At 45.1% G+C, this 23,903-nt stretch overlaps 1 protein-coding gene across 3 annotated transcripts in view; it reads left to right on the plus strand.

The window, feature by feature from the left end:
- Nucleotides 1-23,903, plus strand: part of LOC139273052 (protein kinase C epsilon type) — an 801,226-nt gene that overhangs the window by 502,979 nt on the left and 274,344 nt on the right. For all 3 annotated transcript variants that reach the window (XM_070889353.1, XM_070889354.1, XM_070889356.1), the window contains 3 exons: nucleotides 5,668-5,810; nucleotides 16,133-16,229; nucleotides 18,880-19,085. In XM_070889353.1, coding sequence (XP_070745454.1) covers nucleotides 5,668-5,810; nucleotides 16,133-16,229; nucleotides 18,880-19,085 — 446 coding nt within the window. The remainder of the gene's footprint in view (nucleotides 1-5,667; nucleotides 5,811-16,132; nucleotides 16,230-18,879; nucleotides 19,086-23,903) is intronic.

A 23,903-nucleotide genomic window follows, 5' to 3' on the forward strand; every position in this document is an offset into this window, starting at 1 on the left:
CCCAAGTTTCCACACGATAAAAAACGCGCGCCCCTCCGAGCTGGGCGCCCGTTTTTCATGCCTAAAACAGCGCCGGAAAAAAAACTTGCGATTCTGGAGAGCCCTGCAGCTCCATGTCTGTTTGGCGTGGCGCCCAGGGGGGCGGAGCCTACACTCGCGCCGATTTTGTAAGTGGGAGGGGGTGGGTACTTTTTAATTAGTTTTTTTCCTGCCGGCAACCCTGCGCGTGCGCGTTGGAGCGTTCGCGCACACGCAGTGTGAAGGAAACATTGGCACTCAGCTATTTTTGTAGTTCTTTGTAGCTGTTTAATTTTTGAACATTTTTTAATAAAAGCACATTGCCATCAGCACATCAGCACTTGCAGCCTTCGCACTGTCTCCTTCCCGCCCGCCGTCTGGAACGGCTTCCTCCCCCCCCCCACCCCCGCTGTGTTCGGGCGGGCGGGCGGGCCCGCACTCCCTCCCTCCCGCCATCTGGAACGTCTTCCTCCCCCCTCCCCCCGCTGCGTTCGGGCAGGCGGGCCCGCACTCCCTCCCGCCATCGGGAACGGCTTCCTCCTCCCCCCCTGACGTTGGGAACGAACGAACGAACTTGTGAGGCTGGCTGAAGCACTTTCACACAGGTAGGAAGATGGTTTATTTAATCTTTTCTTTGCTTATAAATGTTTATTCAGGTTGGATTTATTTGTATAATATTTGTAGAAGTATAAATAAGGATTTATTGTAGAATTTAATGACTTCCCTTCCCCCCCCTTCCCCCCCCCCCCCCCCCCACCTCGTTCTGGACGCCTAATTTGTAACCTGCGCCTGATTTTTTAATGTGTAGAACAGGTTTTTTCAGTTCTACAAAAATCTTCACTTGCTCCATTCTAAGTTAGTTTGGAGTACGTTTTCACTGTGGAAACTTTGAAATCAGGCGTCAGTGGCCGGACACGCCCCCTTTTGAAGAAAAAATTCTGTTCCAAAGTAGAACTGTTCTACTTGACTAGAACTGCAGAAAAAAAAATGTGGAGAATTGCGATTTCTAAGATAGTCCGTTCTCCACCAGTTGCTCCTAAAAATCAGGCGCAAATCATGTGGAAACTTGGGCCCTATGTTCCAGGAGGCAGTCACACCAGTTAGATTAATTAACTCAAATTTGGTCAGGGACAGGAAGGTACGAGATTCTTGCTCCCGGTCTGGACGAGAGCAAGGACTGCAGGGAGGATGAGCAAACTGATCACAGCACCGTGGTACAGGAGGCCATTCAAGTGGGGGGAGTAAAAATAAATGTTGTCGTGGTAGGGGACAGTATAGTTAGGGAGATACTGTTCTCTGCAGCCGAGAGCATGAGTCCCGAAGGTTATGTTGCCTGCCTGGTGCCAGGGTTAAGGACATCTCCTCGAGGCTGGAGAGGAACTTGGAGTGGGAGGGGGAAGATCCAGTTGTCATGGTCCACGTAGGTACCAATGACATAGGTAGGACAAAGAAAGAGGTTCTGTTGCAGGATTATGAGCAGCTAGGGAGTAAATTAAAAAGCAGAACCACAAGGATAATAATCTCTGGATTACTACCTGAGCCACGAGCAAATTTGCGTAAAGAAAATAGGATCAGAGAGATGAACGCGCGGCTCAAAGATTGGTGGGGGAGGAATGGGTTTCGATTCATGGGACACTGGCTCCAGAACTGGGATTGGAGAGAGCTGTTCCATTGGGACGGACTTCACTTGAACCAGGCTGGGACCAGTGTCCTGCTGAATCGAATAACTGGGGTTGTAGATCGGGCTTTAAACTAAATAGTACGAGGGAGGGATGTAGTGAGCGGAAATTTTAAAAGTCAAAGGGAAAGGAGAGACAAAAGTGTAGGGTAATGATAGAGGTAATGGTAACCAGAGTGAGACAAGTAGGGACAGAGCGTATCCACATGAGACAAAAGTAAAAGCTCTTTATTTGAATGCACACAGCATTCGTAACAAGATAGATGAGATGACGACACAAATAGAAATATATGGGAATGATCTGATAGCCATTATAGGGATGTGGTAGCAAGGTGACCAAGTTTGGGAACTAAATATTCAGGGATATTTGCCATTTCGTAAGGATAGGCAGAAAGGAAAAGGAGGTGGGGTTGCTCTGTTAATAAAGGTTGAGATCATTGCAGTGGTAAGAAATGATACTGGCTCAGAAGACCAAGATGTAGAATCAGTTTGGGTGGAGATAAGAAGTAATAAGGGAACTAAGTCACTGGTGGGAGTGGTCAACATGCCCCAAACAGTAGCCACACTGCAACACAGAGTATAAATCAAGAAATAATGAAGGTTTGTAAGAAACCTACAGCAATAATCATGGGCGATTTTAATCTTCATATTGATTCGACAAATCAAATTGGCAATGATAACCTTGAGGAAGACTTCATAGAATGTATGCGGGGTGGTTTCTTGTAACAATACGTTGTGGAACCAACTAGGGAGCAAATGATTTTAGGTCTGGTAATGTGTCACGAGTCTAGATTAATTAATGATCTTGTTTGGAAGAGCGATCATAACATGGTAGAATGTCAGATTCAGTTTGAGGGTGAGAAAGCTTGGTTTCAAACTAGTGTCCTGAACTTAAATGAAGGTAATTACAAAGGTATGAAGGCAGAGTTGGTTAAAGTGGACTGGGAAAATATATTACAGGGTAAGACTGTAGAAATGCAGTGACAAACATTTAAGGAGATATTTCATAACTCTCAGCAAAGATATATCCCAGTGAGAAAGAAAAACTCTTAAGAGAAGGATGAATCATCCCTCACTAACTAAAGAAATAAAGGATGGTATCAAATTGAAAACAAAAAAAATACAACGTTGCGAAGGACAGTGGTAGGACAGAGGATTGGGAAATTTTTAGAAACCAGCAAAGGATAACTAAAAAAATGATAAAGACAGAGGAGATAGCATATGAGAGTAAACAAGCAAGAAATATAAAACAGACAGTAAGAGCTTCTACAGGTATATAAAAAGGAAACGAGTAGCTAAAGTAAACGTTGGTCGCTTATAGGATGGGACTGGGGAATTAATAATGGGAAACAGGGAAATGGCAGAGACTGTGAACAAATATTTTGTATCGGTCTTCACGGTAGAGGATACTAAAAACATCCCAGTACTTGATGATCAAGGAGCTATTGCCGGAGGAAACTTAAAACAATCACTACCACTAGAGATAAAGTACTAGGCAAACTAATGGGACTAAAGGTGGATAAGTCCCCTCAAACTGATGGCATGCATCCTAGGATCTTAAAAGAAGTGGCTGCAGAGATACTGGACGCATTGGTTGTAATTTACCAAAATTCCCTGAATTCAGGAAAGGTCCCAGCGTACTGAAAAACTGCAAATATAACACCTCTATTTAAGAAAGGAGGGAGACAAAAAGCAGGAAACTATAGATCAGTTAGCCTAACATCTGTCATTGGGAAAATGCTGGAGTCCATCATTAAGGAAGTAGTAGCAGGATATTTAGAAAATCATAATGCAATCAAGTAGAATTAACATGGTTTTATGAAAGGGCGATCATGTTTGACAAATCTGCTGGAGTTCTTTGAGGATATAGCGAGCAGAATGGATAAAGGGGAACCAGTTGATGTCGTATATTTGGATTTCCAGAAAGCATTCGATAAGGTGCCACATGAAAGGTTACTGCACAAGATAAGAGCTCAAGGGGTTGGGGGTAATATATTTGCATGGATAGAGGATTGGCTAACGAACAGAAAACAGAGAGTCGGTATAAATGGGCCATTTTCAGGTTGGCAAACTATAACTAGTGGGGTGCCACAGGGATCAGTGCTGGGGCCTCAACTATTTACAATTTAAATTAAAGACTTGGATGAAGGGACTGAGTGTAACATAGCCAAATTTGCTGATGATACAAAGATAGGTGGGAAAGCAAGTTGTGAGGATGATGCAAAGAATTTACAATGGGATATAAATAGGCTCAGTGAGTGAGCAAAAATTTGGCAGATGGAGTATAATGTGGGAAAATGTGAGGTTATCCATTTTGGTAGGAAAAATAACAAAGAAAATTATTATTTAAATGGGGAGCGATTACAAACTGCTGTAGTACTGTGCATGAAACACAAAAAGTTAGCATGCAGGTACAGCATGTAATCAGGAAGGCAAATGGAATGTTGGCCTTTACTGCAAAGGGGATGGAGTATAAAAGTAGGGAAGCCCTGCTCCAACTGTACAGGGCGTTGGTAAAACCACACCTGGAGTACTGCATACAGTTTTGGCCTCCTTATTTAAGGAAGGATATACTTGCATTAGAGGCAGTTCAGAGAAGGTTCACTAGGTTGATTCCTGAGATGAAGGGGTTGTCATATGAAGAAAGGTTGAGCAGGTTGGACCTGTACCCATTGGTGTTTAGAAGAATGAGAGATGATCTTATTGAAACATATAAGATTCTGAGTGGGCTTGACAGGGTAGATGCAGAGAGGATGTTTCCCCTCATGGGTGAATCTAGAACTAGGGGGCATAGTTTCAGAATTAGGGGTCGCCCATTTAAAACAGAAATGAGGAGGAAATTCTTCTGTCAGAGGGTCGTGAATCTTTGGAATTTTCTACCCCAGAGAGCTGTGGAGGCTGGGTCATTGAATATATATAAGGTGGAGATAGACAGATTTTTGAATGATAAGGGAGTCAGGGGTTATGGGGAGCGGGTGGGGAAGTGGAGTTAAGGCCATGATCAGATCAGCCATGATCTTATTGAATGGCGGAGCAGGCTCGAGGGGCCAAATGGCCTACTCCTGCTCCTATTTCTTATGTTCTTATGCAGATTCTAACTTCTTTAATCAAAGTCAGAAATGGCAAACAGTTGTTAAAATATTGTTAGTAGAAGCTGTTTAGGAGCAGAAAGCTTTTAGCTGTGTTTTGTTTGATTTGGCATTGGCCACATATTCTGACTGTCTCAATATTTCTTTTGTAATCCTGGGAATCAATTTAAGAAGTTCCAGTTCGGAGTCCATTTATTTTCCCAAGCTCTTTTAAAATGCAGTTTCCAGTCAAATTTAGACAGATTTTTAGATTGAGATTTAGTACAGAAAGTAACAGCAGTTTTTCTCTTTGTCTGCACGCACTTTAATTTGGAGAAGGGGAAGAAGAGGTCAGAAAACTCTCTGAGCAGCAACAACTCAGATTACCGTGCTGATCACAAACCTATCTGCCGATGGTTTACATCATTGACATTACATTTTCTGGAATTTTATTTTACATTAAATAGTTTACTTTTATGAAGATTTATTTGGACAGAACAAACATTTTCTTATTGTCATTTTTCATATATTTCTGATGAATAGGGTTCAGGGTGCAATAACCTTCACCTTCTTGTTGTGGCTCCCTTGGCCTGAGACCTGCAGGGATGAGAACAATAAGATGAAATGGAAAGGAAGCCAACAATGAAATGATGTAATATATTCCATTGACTTGGCTTCTTCTTTCTTGGGGAAGGGGTGCTCATTGATAACCGTTTCACTTCATTTTTTGCTTCATAAATATTGTACTGTCTCTGCTGTCAAAATGATGGGTTTAATCTTCAAAAATGTAAATTCTATTTTAGCTTTTTTCCTGTTTCCCTTTTAGTTTTAAAACAAAATTGTTGCTTCAAAGACAGATGAATCTCCTGTTTACTAATGAAATGTTCCCATCCCTTTATATAGTATGCAAGATGAATGTGCACAGACGCTGTGAGACCAATGTGGCACCAAACTGCGGAGTCGATGCTAGAGGGATAGCTAAAGTGCTCGCAGATCTCGGTGTCACGCCAGATAAGATCACAAACAGTGGACAAAGGAAGAAAAAGGTAGAGTATTAAATGTGAGAATGAGCAGCTGAATGTGTGACTGAATGAGGTGTAACATGCTCTCACACTACACTACTCTGCCTCCAACAGCATGACTGAGATCAGATACTCCGAAACACCAAAACCCCAAGTGATATGATGCACACTGGTTATGGCTTCCTTTCCAAGACAGAGCTGTCTGCACACACATATTTGCCCTCTCTCTAAAATGCTTTGTGCAGATCTCCCTGATAGCTTTCAACCGCTCATAGAATCGGAGATGATTACTGCACCGAAGAAGGCTATTCGACCCGTCGAGCCCGTGCCGACTCTCTGCAAGAGCACTTCAGCTAGTCCCACTCTCCCACCCTTTCTCTGTAGCCATGCAAATTCCTTTCCAGGTATTTATCCAACTTCCTTTTGAAAGTCACAATTGAGTCTGCCTCCACCACTCTCTCAGGCAGTGCATTCCAGATCCTAACCACTCGCTGCGTAAAAAAGTTTTTCCTGATGTCGCCTTTGGTTCTTTTGCCAATCAACTTAAATCTGTGTCCTCTGGTTCTCGACCCTTCTGCCAATGGGAACAGTTTCTCTCTATCTACTCCGTCCAGACTCCTCATGATTTTGAACACCTCTATCAAATCCCCTCTCAACCTTCTCTGCTCTAAGGAGAACAACCCCAGCTTCTCCAATCTATCCATGTAACTGAAGTCCCTCATCCCTGGAACCATTCTTGTAAATCTTTTCTGCACCCTCTTTAAGGCCTTCACATCCTTCCTAAAGTGCAGTGCCCAGAATTGGACACAATACTCAAGGCCGAACCAGTGTTTTATACAGGTTCATCATAATTTCCACGTTTTGTACTCTATACATCTATTCGTGAAGTCCAGGATCCCATAAGCTTGTTTAACCGCTTTCTCAACCTGCCCTGCCACCTTCAACGATTTGTGCACATATATCCCAAGGTCTCTCTGTTCATGCACCCCTTTAGGATTGTACCCTTTAGTTTATATTTCTTCTCTTCATTCTTTCTATCAAAATGTATCACATTGCACTTTTCTGTGTTAAATTTCATCTGCCACGTGTCTGCACATTCCACCAGCCTATCTGTGTCTTCTTGAAGTCTTTCACTATCCTCCTCACTGTTCATCATACTTCAAAGTTTTGTGTCATCTGCAAATTTTGAAATAGTGCTCTGTACACCCATATCCAAGCCATTATTATATATCAAGAAAAGCAGTGGTCCTAGAACCGACCCCTGTATACCCTCTTCCAGTCTGAAAAACAACCACTACTCTGCTTCCTGTCACTTAGCCAATTTCACATCCATGCTGCCACTGTCCCTTTTATTCTGTGGCCTTCAACTTTGCTGGCAAGCTTATTATGTGGCACTTTGTCACACACCTTTTGAAAAGCCATATACACCACATCAACTGCTTTGCCCTCATCAACTCTCTCTGTTATCTCATCAAAAAAACTTGATCACGTTGGTTAAATACAATTTGCCTTTAATAAATCCATGCTGGCTTTTCTAGCTCAAATGTTAAAAAATACAATGGAGTGCAGAACAGAGCCATGCAGACCAGGAAATTTACAGATTTGATCCCTGATCTGTGCTGACTTGGCTGATTTCATCTGGGGTCGTAATAGTAGCATTGAGGTTGTCCCCAGCACCCGGGATTTACTGGGGAAAGATCACCCAGGGTTCTGACTTTGGATCACTTTACAGTGACTCCTACTGGTAAGTGTGTGTGTGTGTTTGAGGACATGAGGTAAGGACAGAATTGGCTCTTAACCGACATACCCCCAATGATCAAATAGCCTGCTGATGCTCACTGTCTAGGCTCACTTGAAGAATGGTAAGATGCTGATATATGGACTGCACCTGTGGAATTGTACCCCACCAAAAGCCAGCACGTTCAGGAGAGGAGAGAAGAAAACTATGAACAGCAAGAATTGTCTGTTTAAAATTGTTCTTTCTTAATATAAGGCCTCGACAAAAGTGTTGCACGTACAATTATCTTTCATTTCTGAATGCTGGTTAAATGTAAGGTACAAATGGTTCCTTTTTGATTTTGCTTCACATGAGAATCCATCATCATATTTTTGGGGGGTGTGGTTCTTAGTCTTTGCATTCTTAATCTTCTGTTTTCACCTCAGTACAAACTGAGGTAAAAGAATTAAACATTAAATGGAGTTGTCAGTTCCACTCACTGCAGTCAGCTTATCTCTGCTGAATCTCCTCACTAAACAGGAATGTGATATAGGAATAAGAAGGGGCTATTTGACCCATCCAGCGCTGACATTATTCATGATTTTAACGTATCTCAGAATAGGAGTCCTTTTTTATAAACCTTATAGAATTTACTAAAATGACAAATATTCTCTCATTTTCCTGGTCTCTGCAGGACTCATCACCCGGGGCTGAGAGGTTACACGGGGGTGGGGGGCAGATCTGTTCCTGGATTTCAAGCAGTGCTCCTCTTATCCAGCCATTAGACAGTGTGAGAGAGTAGCCTGGTGGCCACTTCCCCCTCCCACTCCCTGCTTCCCCAATCCACACTGTGAGGGAATACCCGCACCACAGCAATGGACTGACTTTGGGATCTATAAGTGGGTCTTGGCACACATCCACTCCAATCTCAGTGCTCCATGTTGCTGTGTGTTGGTGCTCCAGTGTTATGCCATTGTGCCAACCATGTCTTGCTGCATATGGCCAACTGCTGTACCCCATTCATCACTTGCTCTATTAAGCCAAGTGCAAAAGAAGTCCCTGGACCATAATTGTTTCCCTGGTCAATAAACAAGTTAAGTACCCAATTTAATTGCAACTTAAGATCCACTGATTAAACTGGCAGGGCTGCGAGATTTGCTGTAAGCACGAAGCTGATGTTCACAGGGGAAAATCGGAGTTAGCAGTATGGTAAGGACTTAAAAATGGTGCTGGTAGCCTTACCGCCCCATTAAGCCAGATGGCTTACTGTGATTTTTACAAAGGCTGAATGTTGGCCGGAGGAGGCACCTACCTGAACTAAGCATTAGGCCTCTTTCCCATGTAAATCAGCGTCCTATTAACATAGATAGCACAGGGTGACACAATCCCGGAGAACCCACCGACCCTTCTTGGTGTATACATGTTGACCACTCTCTGGAACTTGTATAGCTCCATTTTGAATGCTTAGAGCAAATATGCACTCTCTTCATCTGCCGGCAACCTATTTCAGGGATCGACAGCTCTGCAAAAATAAATACCTCCTAGAATCTAAACTAGTTTTATGCTTTTGTAGCTTGTCCCTGGTCCTATCTAACCTATTTAGCTCAAATAGGCTATTGACATGGAAAGAATCCAATCATTTCATTATTTTAAAAAATCTGCACCTAAAAAGTCTACACTTCTCCAAAGTAAATGGCCTCAGCTCCCTTTCCTGGGACCTGAAGAGCATTTAACTAGTTATCAATCGCGTGGCTCTCCTCCAAATGAATATGAATGAGCCCAGATCCATTGGCACTTTTTAAAGCTCACAGGAAATTATACTGGAGCGACTGTCGATGTGACGACAAACCCAAGTGGTGAAGAGAAGATCTCGCCGAGGAGTCTCATATTGCCTCATTCCAGAGTCAGATCAGGTTTTTAATCTGGACTTACACTCACTTTTGCATCGCTGCGTTCTATCATAAAATAATTGTGTAATGGAGCCATACAGAGTAAAAATTTACCTCAGTCTGTGCGAGCATTTCAATTGGAGAAAAACAAGGACTGATTTATGAAGGCCAAGCAAAACAGGTGCAGCAATGAAGTGTGCCCGCATTAGAAGAAGAGGGCCTTATAGCAGGCCTTGCCGAACTTAACGGCAGGGCGTGTTACCATTTTAAAGCTCTGTTTCCTGCCCACAACCAGATGGAGAGGCTGGCTGGCTGTCAGTCGGGTAGGTCTGTGGCACCAGGTCTTAAAGAGGAGGGGGATGGAGGGGTGGCGAAGTGCATGTTCAGAGGCCGGAGGAGGATAAGGGACCGGAGGTGGATCGGGGAGGATCAGGGACCAGGGGAGGATCGGGGCCGGAGGGGGAAGGCCGGGAAGGCTATCAGGAGCCAGAGGGAGGCATCGGAGGCCTTAGGGTGGGCGGAGATCGGAGGCCTCGGTGGGGAGGTTGGGGAGAGATTGGAGGCCTCATGGGGGGAGTGGTCAGAGGCCATGGGGAGGGGGGGAGATCCTTAGGGTTGGGGGGTATTTGATTGAGGGGATTGGGTTAGGCAGGGGTGCTGGATCCAGCAGGTAAGTGGAAAGCCACTCATCTGGATCCAGCAATCCTGGCTTCACCTCGGGTTTCCTGCCTCAGGGAACCCACCTGCCCACAGTCAAATTTGAAATGGTGGATCACCATGAGGCACGCCCCCTCTCATTATAATATTTAAATGGGAACCCACCTCCTGGGACTGGGTTGGCTGCCCGTCCCTCCTTTGTTAAAACCGAAAGTGGGCGGGTTGGCGTTAAACCCACCCGTTTATTGGGATAAAATCTCCCCCCCCTCACCCCCACCTCCGCAGGGTGTCTGGCCCTGTAGATATGTTCAGTGGGCATCAAAGGTGGAATAGACGACAAGCCTCTGCACTCAATAATATGGGGCTCTGAGTCACCATTCTACATCACATTATCAGCTGGATATGTAAAGTCTTTTCATTAATGGTAATAGTGAACTGGATGGTCTGCAGCTGTCTTCACTGTACAGTTTCACTTGTGTCAAAGCAGCTTCTGCAGTGATACAGGCAAGCCCCATGTTCACAGCTACACTGTTCAAACAAGACTGAAGATTGTGCTACTGCCACTTTGGCCCCAATTTTATCATGGGACTGTATCGTTCTGAGCGAGGAGCGTGGACGAGTAACAAGCTCGCCTGTCAAGGCCCGCAGAGATTTCCCGGGCCTTATTTCCATATCCAGGCTCCGACTCCCACCCGCACCTGGCAGAGATGCCTGGCCGGCGGGCAGAAGCAAATATTCGGGCGGCAGAAGGCCGCTGCCAGGGACCCATGGGCATGGTTAACGGCAGTCAGGTAAGTGGTAGTGAGTTGGGGGTGGGGTGGGCAGGGTGGAATATTGGGGAAAGAGAGTCCCAAGGAAACTTAATTGAAAAAATACTTATCTGCCTGGGCCATTTCTGGCCCGCCATCCGTTCCCAGCAGGCTTGCCTGGCAGGGAGACCATCACTGCTCCCCCACTTAAAATAGCTGATGTCATCGGGATCCAATCTGCATATTTAATGAGGACCCTGCCGCTTGGGGCGACTATCCTTACCGCCTGCAATTTAAAATTGCAGTCAGATCGGAATGGGAACGGAGGGGGTAAATCACCCACTCTATTGTAACTGTCGTCCGTTCCTCCCTTCCCCCCCCCCCGCTTTCTGCCAGGTGGGGATGGGGCGGTATGTAGTGGGGGGGCGGGGGAGGAACACTTAAAATTTGGACTTCTGATCATACCTGGACAGAACCATTAAGAAAGCTCTCATGGATGTGCTCTTCTTTTTTCTGAAATTGGGCTGATGGAGGTGATCGATGGAATATTGCTCTCATAATTCCAGAAGCACTTTGAGAAGCTGTTTCACAATGTAGCGCGAGACTGCTGGTGTGTTAGACAGTGTGTCCTTTATATGGAGGGGTGAATGTCACAGGACTGGAACAAAAGACAAACCACTGTAGATGTGGAAGCTTACTTTCATGTAGTTGTTTCAAAGTTGTTATTTACAGTTGTATTCTGGTAATTGTGCCTGGATGGACCGGTACGGCACAGGCACAGGCAACCACAACCCAAAAAGGTGGCAAAGTGCTGCCACTACAGAAAACACCAGCACAGAGCACCACTTTAAGCAGGCCTCAGCACCTCCATAGAAAATAAATGCTGGCCTTGTCGGTGACCACCACATCCCGTAAACAATTAACAAAAGAGATAGCAGCAGCTTATAGTGAGCCTGGCCACTAAAATTGGGGCTGTACCAGTGGCAACACGGCAAATATAATGGGGGTAGGGGTAGTTGTATGGCATTAATTCTGTCTTTCTAGTACACAAGGAGTTAACTGAGTTGAAAGCCACAGCTTTAAATAATTTTTTCCTGTTGTCTCGTATGATTGCTATTTTCCCATGGCCTTGAGGCAGAATGTATTTTGGAGCTCCCTAATCCATTCAGCTCTGCTCCTTGTCCTGTTTTTTTTTTGGTCTATTTCTGCCAATCTTTCAGCCTTTTGAATGAAGGTCAATTGTCTTTGCTTCTACCTTCACTTAAATAGATGAAAACAAACACTCAAATCATAATCAAATATGGGTGTTAAACTCAATCTTAGCGGTTAAATGGCCGGTAACTGGACGGTAACCGGACGATCCCGATAGAAAGTCTAGCCCAAAGACTTGCATTTATATAGCACCTTTCATGCCCACCGAACGTTCAAAGCACTTTACAGCCAATGAAGTACTGTTGGAGTGTAGTCACTGTTGTAATGTAGGAAACGCGGCAGCCACTTTGCGCACAGCAAGCTCCCACAAATAGCAATGTGATGATGACCAGATCATCTGTTTTTGTTATGTTGATTGAGGGATAAATATTGACCAGGACACCGGGGATAACTTCCATTCTCTTCTTCAAAATAGTGTCATGGGATCTTTAACTTCCACTTGAGAGAGCAGACGGGACTTCGGTTTAACGTCTCATCCGAAAGACGGCACCTCCAAAAGTGCACTGCTCCCTCAGCACTGCACTGGAGTGTCAGCCTAGATGTTTGGTGGTCAAGTCCCTGGAGTGGGACTTGAACCCACAACCTTCTGACTCAGAGGCAAGGGTGCTACAAGTAGATTAATTGGTAATGTATAGTGTGATTGTTAAACTTTTGTTAATAAACCAACTAGTTCTTAATAGCAATGTGTTGCCATGAATTCTTAAGCAAAGAACCCATGAAGCAAATACATTACACTACCCAATGAGCCACAGCTGACACAGCACTTTGTATGATATATGAATTAATATTAACTATTATTTCTTAAAAAGGCATCTGCATTTCTGCTGAGGGTTATGCGATCAATCATAAATGATGGAAGTGAAGCAAGGGTAGGATTTTATAACTGTTACTGAGTAGAAGCTGTTAGGCCACATCCCGAGATAGAGGTTCACACGTATCTAATGAGAAGCAGAGTTATTTATGGGGCCGAAATTCATGGCCTTACCGCCCCCTGCTGTCGATTGCTGTCGAGATCCACCGACATTCCTCTCTGTGTTGCGCCCAGTACTAGTTTGCACTTGGGCTAGAGCGGGCGGGAGGGGAGAACCGGCAAGAACCGCCCGCTGATGTCAGCGGGTGACCAAGTGGCACAAGTGGCCTCCCGCCCACTGAGATGCCAGATTGGTGCGGGGGGGAGTAGGCACTAGCAGGGGGAAGGACCGCCGCGAGGAGGCTGCTCTAACCCCCAAGGTAAGTTTAAAAAACTGGAAAAAAAAAGGTTAGTGAACTTTTCAATACATTTTTGAACGTACTTACCAGGTAATTTTTTTTTTCAATCATTTTTATTGAACGTCTTCGACCCTCCGTGGACCCGACTCCATCCTCGGTGGCAAGAGCCTTTGCCGCTGAGATTGGGAGCTCCCGCCCAGTTTGACGGCGGCCCAACTTTTAAATTATTTTTCATCAATTTCCCGGCCAAAGTGCCGCCCGGTCTCTAGGCGGGCTTTTGGGCGGCACTTGACCTTCACCAAGTTCGGCCCCCAAATCTTCTCACGGTCTCATGCGACTGTGAAGCTCATGCCTGCATTTCATAATTTCACAAGTGAAATCAGCACTTCATTTACACAACATCTTCAACATTATCATAGCAAACGTCCCAAAACAAAATCATTCTTTGTGCCTTCTTGGCAGATACCCAGTTCTTCCCCTTCCTCCTCAGTGCTGTCTCCCAGTGTGTGGTCTCTGAGTTCAGCAATTATTGGTATCCTGAATATGATAACAAAGTAGATTATTCTTCAGTACAAGCGACCCCATGGATGGACCTTCATTTTCTGTGATATTTTTATATTGTGCATCAGCCAGCATCTTGTGCATTATTAAGAGCTCATCTACTCTTACATCGGGAGATGGCATTGTAGATCAGCTGGAGGTTTGACAACAGGAAGAAATTACAGGCCAGAAACATAAACACTCGAGCAGAATTGATGCACGTGAGAAGATTCCTTTCATCACTGTATTTGCGTACACTGTGGATACAGAATCCAAACACCTTTGAAATGTTCTTTTCTATTTATGGTTTTCTCTCTCTCCCCCCACCCCCCGCCATCTCTCTTCCTTTTGAGCCATTTCTCAGCCCAAACACACATCCTTCAACTTGGTTCAGGTCAGTCTGTATTATCTGCATCACCACAGCTACTGTGAATGCAGTTCCATGATTGAGCTACTGGTGGTGAAAGTGGGTGTGTGTGGAGGGAAAGAGAGAGTTCTGAATTAAGAAAACCCAAGTTGAGTGTTAGGTGGACCGGCCAGCTGTTACCTTCTTTCCCCACTGCCTTCTGATACAGAAAGCCTTGTTTCCACTTAAAGACATCTCCGAGACCAGCTGTATCATAGCTGAAGGTAGTCAGGTAGAGCTGGGAGTTTAGTACTCAGTCACCTACTAGGCCTGTGTAAAAACTGATCTGAGTTAAACCGTTTACACATCAAGTAAGTTCAGATAAATCTTTCTTAATGTTGGCAAAGCATGATTTTGAAGCAATGTATGAATCATCAGTGTCGGGCCAGATTGCCTTGAATTAACTATTTTGTTTTGGGTAGGCAGTGTTCAAAGAAGACAATCAGTGGTGACTTAATTTCCCTCATCCCCCCCTTCTCCCCCCCTGCCGTGGACCATTCCCGCAAGTCCCTGGCTGCGGCTTCCTGCCACCTAAATTTCTGTTTCCGGCCAGGCAGGCAGTGATTTCTGCCGGGTTCGGATAGGAGTCAGGGCCTGAATCTTCAGGAGAGATTCTTTCTGAGTTAATCCTGTTAAAACTTGGGCTTGTAACTCCAATCAGGGCCAGGGCAGAAACCCGGTTAATCCCATATTTTACAGAGAACCATTTTCCAGTGGGGAGAGAGCTTCAGCGCATCCTCTGATTATTCCCCCCACATCGAAGGGATGTGTCTGGAGGAATTCTTAGGCTATGCTGGAAATTTTCACTCACCAACTGAGAACTCGCAAGCATCCCATTGAGGCACCAGGAAAGGTCTCAAACCCTCAACAGTCAAAGGCTATCGTTCTCAGAGGTGATCAGTTATCTTAAGCACAAGACCTGAAAGCTCCATTTGTTCATTGGGCCCTTCCTGGGCTTCTCTTCTTCCCTCAAAGTGGCAGGGTGCTGCTGTGATTTTCCAAGCCTATATCAGGATAGGAACGACCGATGTGCCCTGACAGACATGGGCCATCCAGTCCAAGGATGCAAATAATCCCATCCTCATTATTTGAGTATCGGTGGCTGTTAGTTTGTTCTGCCCTCTGGCAGACGGGGTTCCTGGAATGTCATGCCCTTTGGATCGAAGTTGTGCCTGTTTTACAGACGTAACAAGGCCCAATTTCAGGGACCAATGTTGGGTTGGGCCATTTTTCAGGGGTTCCTGACATCTAAAACAGGTGTTAGGTTCCTTGCATAAATAAATGAGAGGTCTAATGTCTTTTTTTGGCCCTGTTACAGAAATTGTTCTGCAATGAGCGGGGCCAGCAGCGGACAACAACAAAAGGTTGTTTGTTTTTAAATTCCAAAAGTGATGCCCTGAAGCCAGGAGGAGCAGAAATGCTCTCCGACTGCACAGTATTGGTGCTCGCCTCCACCCTCTCAACCCTGCCACAAAACCTGTTCTGAGACTTACCTTCAGGCCATTGCTTGCAAGGCAAGCTGGCTGACATTTGTGCCAGCAGAACCATTTACTTTAAGTGGGTTGGCCAACTATTTTGTTCGCATCTCTGTTAAAATAGGATACAAATGAAATGCACAAATATGCAGCATTCTTCATTTCAGGACATTTTATACCAGGTATGCAAAATATGCAAATTTATGTATGGCTTTTAAGCATTCAGAAATTAAGCAGCAATGTGGAGATGAAGAAGTGCTTTATTCTGTGACGAAAAGACTGTGTGGTCAGCCTACTCTAGTTATGAATATAGATTTTGAACAAGACAAAGTAATTGGTTAAATATGGAACACAAATGTCATTGCGTATAAAATAATGCAAATCTAATGTACCTTCTTATCAAATACAAGTGCACCTGTGCTCTAACATGGTGTAAGCAGAATGTTTATTCTGGTTCTTTTTATGTTTATATGTACTATTTTTTTGGTTCAGTTGAACACAGGTCCTGACCCACAACAATCAATCCCAGGAGCAGCACCATCTGAGGAAGACCGATCCAAATCAGCACCGACGTCACCGTGTGATCAGGGTAAGAGCAAGGAATTGCCAAATCCCAGGTGAATCCTAAAAACTCGCTTCCTCTCTTTAGCATTGAGAGTCCTCTCCCACCGCCCCCGCCCCCCGCTTGCTACATGATTGTGGAACCAAAGTGCAGAAGACCCACATACTGGCAGGCAGTGCCATTGACCAGTTGGCAGGGAGCGTGGTTTAAGGCAGACAAACACGAGTGGTGTTTTTCTCTCTCTCTCTGACTCCAAACGTGTCATTTCAAGATGGCGCTCCATGTGAGGAAAGATTTTGGTTTCCACTATTTGTAGCAAAATTGTAAACTCAAATAGCAGAAATCTTCCTTCTGTTGCTGACCTGAGAATGGATCAAACTGCTCCAGCTGAGTGGTAGACGGCTCAAGTATTCCTGAAGGTTCTTGCTGGAGCCAAGTGTTCAGCTGTTTGAACTTGAAGAGGTTCCTCCAATGTAAATCTGCTTTTAATCTGTGACTAGTCCTGAGTATGCTTGTTGCGTCTGAATTTTCTGCTTCTGTTTGGAAGTTAAAGGTTTCTGATCAATGTTTATATTTGGATTATTCACTAAACGTACACAATGCACCATCAGGAGCTCTCCTCATAACTCAGTAAGTGAATGTACTGTCTGGTATGGTGCTGTACAGACCAGGAAGCTTCCATGTTCAAGCCCCAGCTTGTGCAGAGCTAGCTGATTGCAGCAATGGAAGAGCTACAATTTAGCTCAGTGCCAAATAATGTGTCAACACTAGCTTTCGAGGTGCACACATGAAAATGAGCAGTTGCCTAAGGTACCTGAGAATCGCTGGTACCTCTACATCTGTACCCAGCAAGAGTGAGTAGCATCAGAAAAGCAAAGAGGAATTTCAGCAGAAACAAAAGAATGCAATGTCTTTTTAAAAGACTCTCAACATGTCCTTTTTTTGACTATCCATTCTTGGGATGTGGATGTCATTGGCAAGGCCAGCATTTATTGCCCATCCCTAATTGCTCCTGAGAAAGTGATGGTGAGCCGCCTTCTTGAACCGCTGCAAACCTGCAGTGAAGGTACTCCCACAGTGCTGATAGGGAGGGAGTTCCAGGATTTTGACCAAGTGAAGATGAAAGAAAAATGAAGGAGCAGGCACAAGACAGTGCCAGGCAACAGTTGTGTCCGAATGTTCTCTGCTTCCAAGTAGTGCGCAAACACACAGCTGCACCAAACCACGTGGCAAGTACCTGATCGTAGTTATCAGCTGTCGGGAGAGGCACTAAACAAAAAGTGAGATACATCAAAATAGAGAGGAGAGAAACTGGCGCTCTTTACACTAGAACGGAGAAGATTAATAGGAGATCTGATAAAGGGGTTCACAATTCTGAGTCTGAATAAGGTAAATAGGGAATGACTGTTTCCATTGGCCTGTAATTCAGCAACAGCAGAACATAGTTTTAGGATCATCAACAAATGAATAAAGGGAGTAATTAGCCAAACATTTTACGCAGACAATGGTGGAAGCAGAAACTATAATAGCTTTTAGAAGAGAAGTGGCTAAATACTTAGAAAATCAATGGTTGAAATGTATGGGAAAAGGCAGGGGAATGGAACTAAGTGGATAGCTTTTTCAGAGAGCCAGCACAGGCGTGATGGGCCAAATACCCTCCTTCTGTGCTGTAAAACTCTACGGGGCCTAAATTAGTGAAAGCCAAAGGCCACCCAAGTGGCGTCTAAAGGACTGGCAATGGACTCCACGATACCTGCCGGTACTTTGGCCGGGAATTTTGGTAAAAAGGTCCTTGAAAGGGCGCCCGGCGACAAAAAGGGGACTTACGCCATCAATCTGGGCAGCAGCGAGCAGGAGCTCTCAATCTCGGCGGCAAAGGCTCTTGCCGCCCAAGTGCCGCCGAGGATGGAGTCGGGCCCAGGGAGGGTCGAAGAGCTGAAAAGAAAATTCAATGCGGAAAAAAACGGAACATCTTCAGGAGACCCCATGCAGGTAAGTCACTGTAAGAACATTTTTAAACAAATGTTCACTAACCTTTTTTTGCAGGCCTTCATACCTATCGTCGGGGATAGACCAGCCTCCACGCAGCAACCCTTCCCCGTTCTGGCGCCGACTCCCGCCCGCACCAATCTGGCATCTCGGCGGGTGGGAAGTCACTTGCGCCACTTGGCCGCCCGCTGACGTCAGCGGGCAGTTTGCGGCAGTGCTCCCCTCCTGCACGCTCCAGCCCAAGTGCAAACTGGCACAGGGTGGAACCCGAAGAGGAATGTTGGCAGCAGTCGGCTGTAAGGCCATCAATTTCGGCCCCTTTGATTCTATATATACTCCCACCACTCGTGCACATCTCCTCAAAGCCAGTTACAGGTGCCATTGGCTGGAATGTGGCAGCAGGTTGCCAGGCCTGCATCATTTCAAAAGCACTTCGTTGGGCTGTGAAGAACTTTGTGCATGTCCTGAGGACGTGAAAGGCGCTATATAAATGCAAGATTTTTCTTTTCTCTCAGAGACTGGTGTAGATGTGTGGTTTGAGGGGGGGAGGTGGTGTTGGGCAGAGTGGAAACATGGGGAGAAAAAAAAGTGTGAAGAGCTGGAATTTGGTAATAAGTCAACATTTATTTCTATAAAATAAATGAACACAGGTTAAATCCCATGTCAAATTTTCATTTTGTTCCCCCAGAACTAAAAGAACTTGAAAACAACATTAGAAAAGCTCTTTCATTTGATAATAGAGGCGATGAACACAAAGGAGCGGGAGCAGATAAACAAGTGCTGACACCTGGTGAAAATGGTGAAAACGGAGAGCTGAAACAGTTCCACACCAAGCATTATAACTTAGAAGACTTCTCCTTCATTAAAGTATTAGGGAAAGGCAGCTTTGGCAAGGTGAGTGTTCCACAGTACAGAGTCAGCAATGGTGTACAGTATCTTTTTCAACACCATATTACCAGGGAGATATTCTACATTATCAGTGTTTATTAACCCACTTGTGTATTTGCCCCACCCGTCATTCCTCTCGCCCTTATTTTTTCTTAAGGTGAAAGCAGAAAAATCTTTATATATGACAGACCTATTTACATTTGGAAATATGACACTTTATGTTAGATTGATTTTTATCACTGACCTTAAAGAGGGACCTTCCGATGGCAATGCATAGTGTGATACTGAGCCATGCAGATCTGGAAGAGCCCAGGTCTATGATGAGTTATAATCAGTTTCAACTGTAGGACAGTACTTGGGTCATTACAATTCACCTCAATGTCCTTAGGCTATGGAGAGGGAATTTAAGAGAATTTCTGCTCCTGATTAGCGACTGTCCCTGCAAAATCTATAGATGTCTGGTGATTGTCTAGTGTCAAACAAGAAGAGTGCCAGCAAGGCAAACTAAGCCAGTATAAATCACATCTGTAAAATAATAATAACTTATTTATATAGCGCATTTATGCAAAACGTCGCTTGGCGCTTCACAACAGTGTTACAAGACAAAACAGATAAACTTGACACCAAGCCACATAAAAAGAAATTAAGGTAGATAACCAAAAGCTTGTTTAAAGAGGAAGGTTTTAAGGACTATCTTAAAGGAGGAACGAGAGATAGCGAGGGGGAGAGGTTTAGGGAGGGAGTTCCAGAGCTTAGGACCCAGACAGCTGAAGGTACGGCCACCGATGGTTGGGCAGTTATAATGAGGGATGTTCAAGAGGCCAGAATTTGAGGAGCGCAGACATCTTGTGTAGTGTGCATAGTTTCTGTTCACAAACCTTACTTTCTGTTGTGACAATTTTTGATCATGCCATTATAAATTACTGTATCAATATTTCCCATTCAATTTTGCTTTGTCAACTTTCACAACGTTGTCACAGGCTGTAGCCAATAGAGGGGGTAATTTTAACTTTCATCGCTGAGCGAGAAACAGGTGATGGTGAATCAGCAGCTCATTTTACACCCCGCCCGATTTTCTTTACCCTTTCCAATTCTGCTATCGTCTAGTAGATTAAAAAAATTCATCAACAGACTGTGAGCAACAACAAGGCCAAAATGAACGAGAACAGTGAGTTACTTTGAACTGCAGCAACTATTATGTAGGCAAACAAAGCATCTATTTTGTGCAATGCAATATCCCAGCAAAATATCAAGCATATATTATGGAATATATATTAGTGTCACTAACGAGGAGATCTCACATAGTACAAACTGCATATTATAGGTCATGCATGAAGAATGGCTGCTGTCACCTGTGGACTCATAGCCCAGCACAAGGCAGACCATTACAAAATTAAAAAAACCTATAGTAACAACAGCAAAACTTATATTTATATAGCGCCTTTAACGTCTAAGCACTTCGCAGGATTATTATTAGACAAAAAAATTGACATCGAGCTGCGTAAGTAGAAATTAGCGCAGCTTGGTCAATGTAGTAGGTTTTAAGGAATGTCTTGAAGAAGGAAATAAAAGTAGAGAGGTTTAGTGAGGGAGTTCCAGAGCTTGGGCCTAGGCAATAGAAGGCACGGCCACCAATAGCTGAGCGATTATAATCAGGGATGCTCAAGAGGGTAGAATTAGAGGAGCGCAGACATCTCTGGGGTTTGTGGGGCTGGACAGAGATAGGGAGGGGCGAGGCCATGGAGGGATTTAAAAATAAGGATGAGAATTTTGAAATCGAGGCGTTGTTTAATCGGAAGCCAATGTTATTATTATAGGCAGTCTCTCGGGGTCGAGGATGACTTGCTTCCACAGTAAAAATGAGTACTCACGTGACTGATGAACTCATTTTAAATGGTGGAAGATACCTGTGCGTGAATTCCTTTAACGTGGGGTGGTCATTGCACACCAGCCATGGAAGCCAATGTAGGTCAGCGAGCACACACGGGTGACTGGAGTGAGACACGGGCAGCCGAGTTTTGGATCACCTCTCGTTTTCATTAACATTACTGACAGGGTAAGAACAGAGGTGGAAATTCTGCAGTTTGCGAAAGTCTTGATTCTGTTATTCTGTTACTTATTAGAATATATCATACACTGTCTTACAAGCCAGCAGGGTGTTGCATCACCTATGGCTGGAGTCTGAAACAGACGCAAACTGCTGCGGCGAGTTCTGCGGTGAATCTGTCAGTATGGGAGAGAGATCACACTGTCCGTATGGGAGAGAGATCACACTGTCCGTATGGGAGAGAGGTCACACTGTCAGTATGGGAGAGAGATCACACTGTTGGTATGGGAGAGAGATCACACTGTCAGTATGGGAGAGAGATCACACTGTCGGTATGGGAGAGAGATCACACTGTCAGTATGGGAGAGAGATCACACTGTTGGTATGGGAGAGAGATCACACTGTCGGTATGGGAGAGAAATCACACTGTCAATATAGGAGAGAGATCACACTGTCAGTATGGGAGAGATCACACTGTCAGTATGGGAGAGAGATCACACTGTCAATATGGGAGAGAGATCACACTGTCAGTATGGGAGAGAGATCACACTGTCAGTATGGGAGAGATCACACTGTCAGTATGGGAGAGAGATCACACTGTCAGTATGGGAGACAGATCACACTGTCAGTATGGGAGAGAGATCACACTGTCAGTATGGGAGAGAGATCACACTGTTGATATGGGAGAGAGAGATCACACTGTCAGTATGGGAGAGAGAGATCACTGTCAGTATGGGAGAGAGAGATCACACTGTCAGTATGGGAGAGAGATCACACTGTCCGTATGGGAGGGAGAGATCACACTATCGGTATGGGAGAGAGATCACACTGTCAGTATGGGAGAGAGATCACACTGTCAGTATGGGAGAGAGATCACACTGTCAGTATGGGAGAGAGATCACACTGTCGGTATGGGAGAGATCACACTGTCAGTATGGGAGAGAGATCACACCGTCAGTATGGGTGAGAGAGATCTCACTGTCATTATGGGAGAGAGATCACACTGTCAGTATGGGAGAGAGAGATCACACTGTCCGTATGTTAGAGAGAGATCACACTGTCAGTATGGAGGAGAGAGATCACACTGTCAGTATGGGAGAGAGAGATCACACTGTCCATATGGGAGAGATAGATCACACTGTCCGTATGTGAGAGAGAGATCACACTGTCAGTATGGGAGAGATGGATCACACTGTCCGTAGGGGAAAGAGAGATCACACTGTCCGTATGTTAGAGGGAGATCACACTGTCAGTATGGAGGAGAGAGATCACACTGTCAGTATGGGAGAGAGATCACACTGTCAGTATGGGAGAGAGAGATCACACTGTCCATATGGGAGAGATAGATCACACTGTCCGTATGGGAGAGAGATCACACTGTCCGTACGGGAGAGAGACATCACACTGTCCATATGGGAGAGAGATCACACTGTCAGTATGGGAGAGAGATCACACTGTCAGTATGGGAGAGAGAGATCACGCTGTCCGTATGGGAGAGAGATCACACTTTCAGTTTGAGAGAGAGAGATCACGCTGTCCGTATGGGAGAGAGATCACACTGTCAGTATGGGAGAGAGCGATCACACTGTCCGTACGGGAGAGAGAGATCACACTATCAGTATCGGAGGGAGATCACACTGTCCGTATGTGAGAGAGAGATCACACTGTCAGTGTGGGAGAGAGAGATCACACTGTCCGTATGGGAGAGAGACATCACACTGTCCGTATGGGAGAGAGATCACACTGTCCGTACGGGAGAGAGACATCACACTGTCCATATGGGAGAGAGATCACACTGTCAGTATGGGAGAGAGATCACACTGTCAGTATGGGAGAGAGAGATCACGCTGTCCGTATGGGAGAGAGATCACACTTTCAGTTTGAGAGAGAGAGATCACGCTGTCCGTATGGGAGAGAGATCACACTGTCAGTATGGGAGAGAGCGATCACACTGTCAGTAAGGGAGAGAGAGATCACACTGTCCGTATGGGAGAGAGAGATCACACTGTCCGTACGGGAGAGAGAGATCACACTATCAGTATCGGAGGGAGATCACACTGTCCGTATGGGAGAGAGAGATCACACTGTCAGTATGGGAGAGAGGGATAATACTGTCAGTATGGGAGAGATGGATCACACCGTCAGTATGGGAGAGAGAGATCACGCTGTCCGTATGGGAGAGAGATCACACTGTCCGTATGTGAGAGAGAGATCACACTGTCAGTATGGGAGAGATGGATCACACTGTCCGTACGGGAAAGAGAGATCACACTGTCCGTATGTTAGAGAGAGATCACACTGTCAGTGTGGAGGAGAGAGATCACACTGTCAGTATGGGAGAGAGATCACACTGTCAGTATGGGAGAGAGAGATCACACTGTCCATATGGGAGAGATAGATCACACTGTCCGTATGGGAGAGAGACATCACACTGTCCATATGGGAGAGAGATCACACTGTCAGTAAGGGAGAGAGAGATCACACTGTCCGTATGGGAGAGAGAGATCACACTGTCCGTACGGGAGAGAGAGATCACACTATCCGTATCGGAGGGAGATCACACTGTCAGTATGGGAGAGAGAGATCACACTGTCCGTATGGGAGAGAGAGATCACACTGTCAGTATGGGAGAGAGGGATAATACTGTCAGTATGGGAGAGATAGATCACACCGTCAGTATGGGAGAGAGAGATCACGCTGTCCGTATGGGAGACAGATCACACTTTCCGTATGGGAGAGAGAGATCACACTGTCCGTATGGGAGGAGAGATCACACT

The sequence above is a fragment of the Pristiophorus japonicus genome, chromosome 9, assembly GCF_044704955.1.
Source record: "Pristiophorus japonicus isolate sPriJap1 chromosome 9, sPriJap1.hap1, whole genome shotgun sequence".
In the NCBI taxonomy this organism is placed as follows: Eukaryota; Metazoa; Chordata; class Chondrichthyes; family Pristiophoridae; genus Pristiophorus; species Pristiophorus japonicus.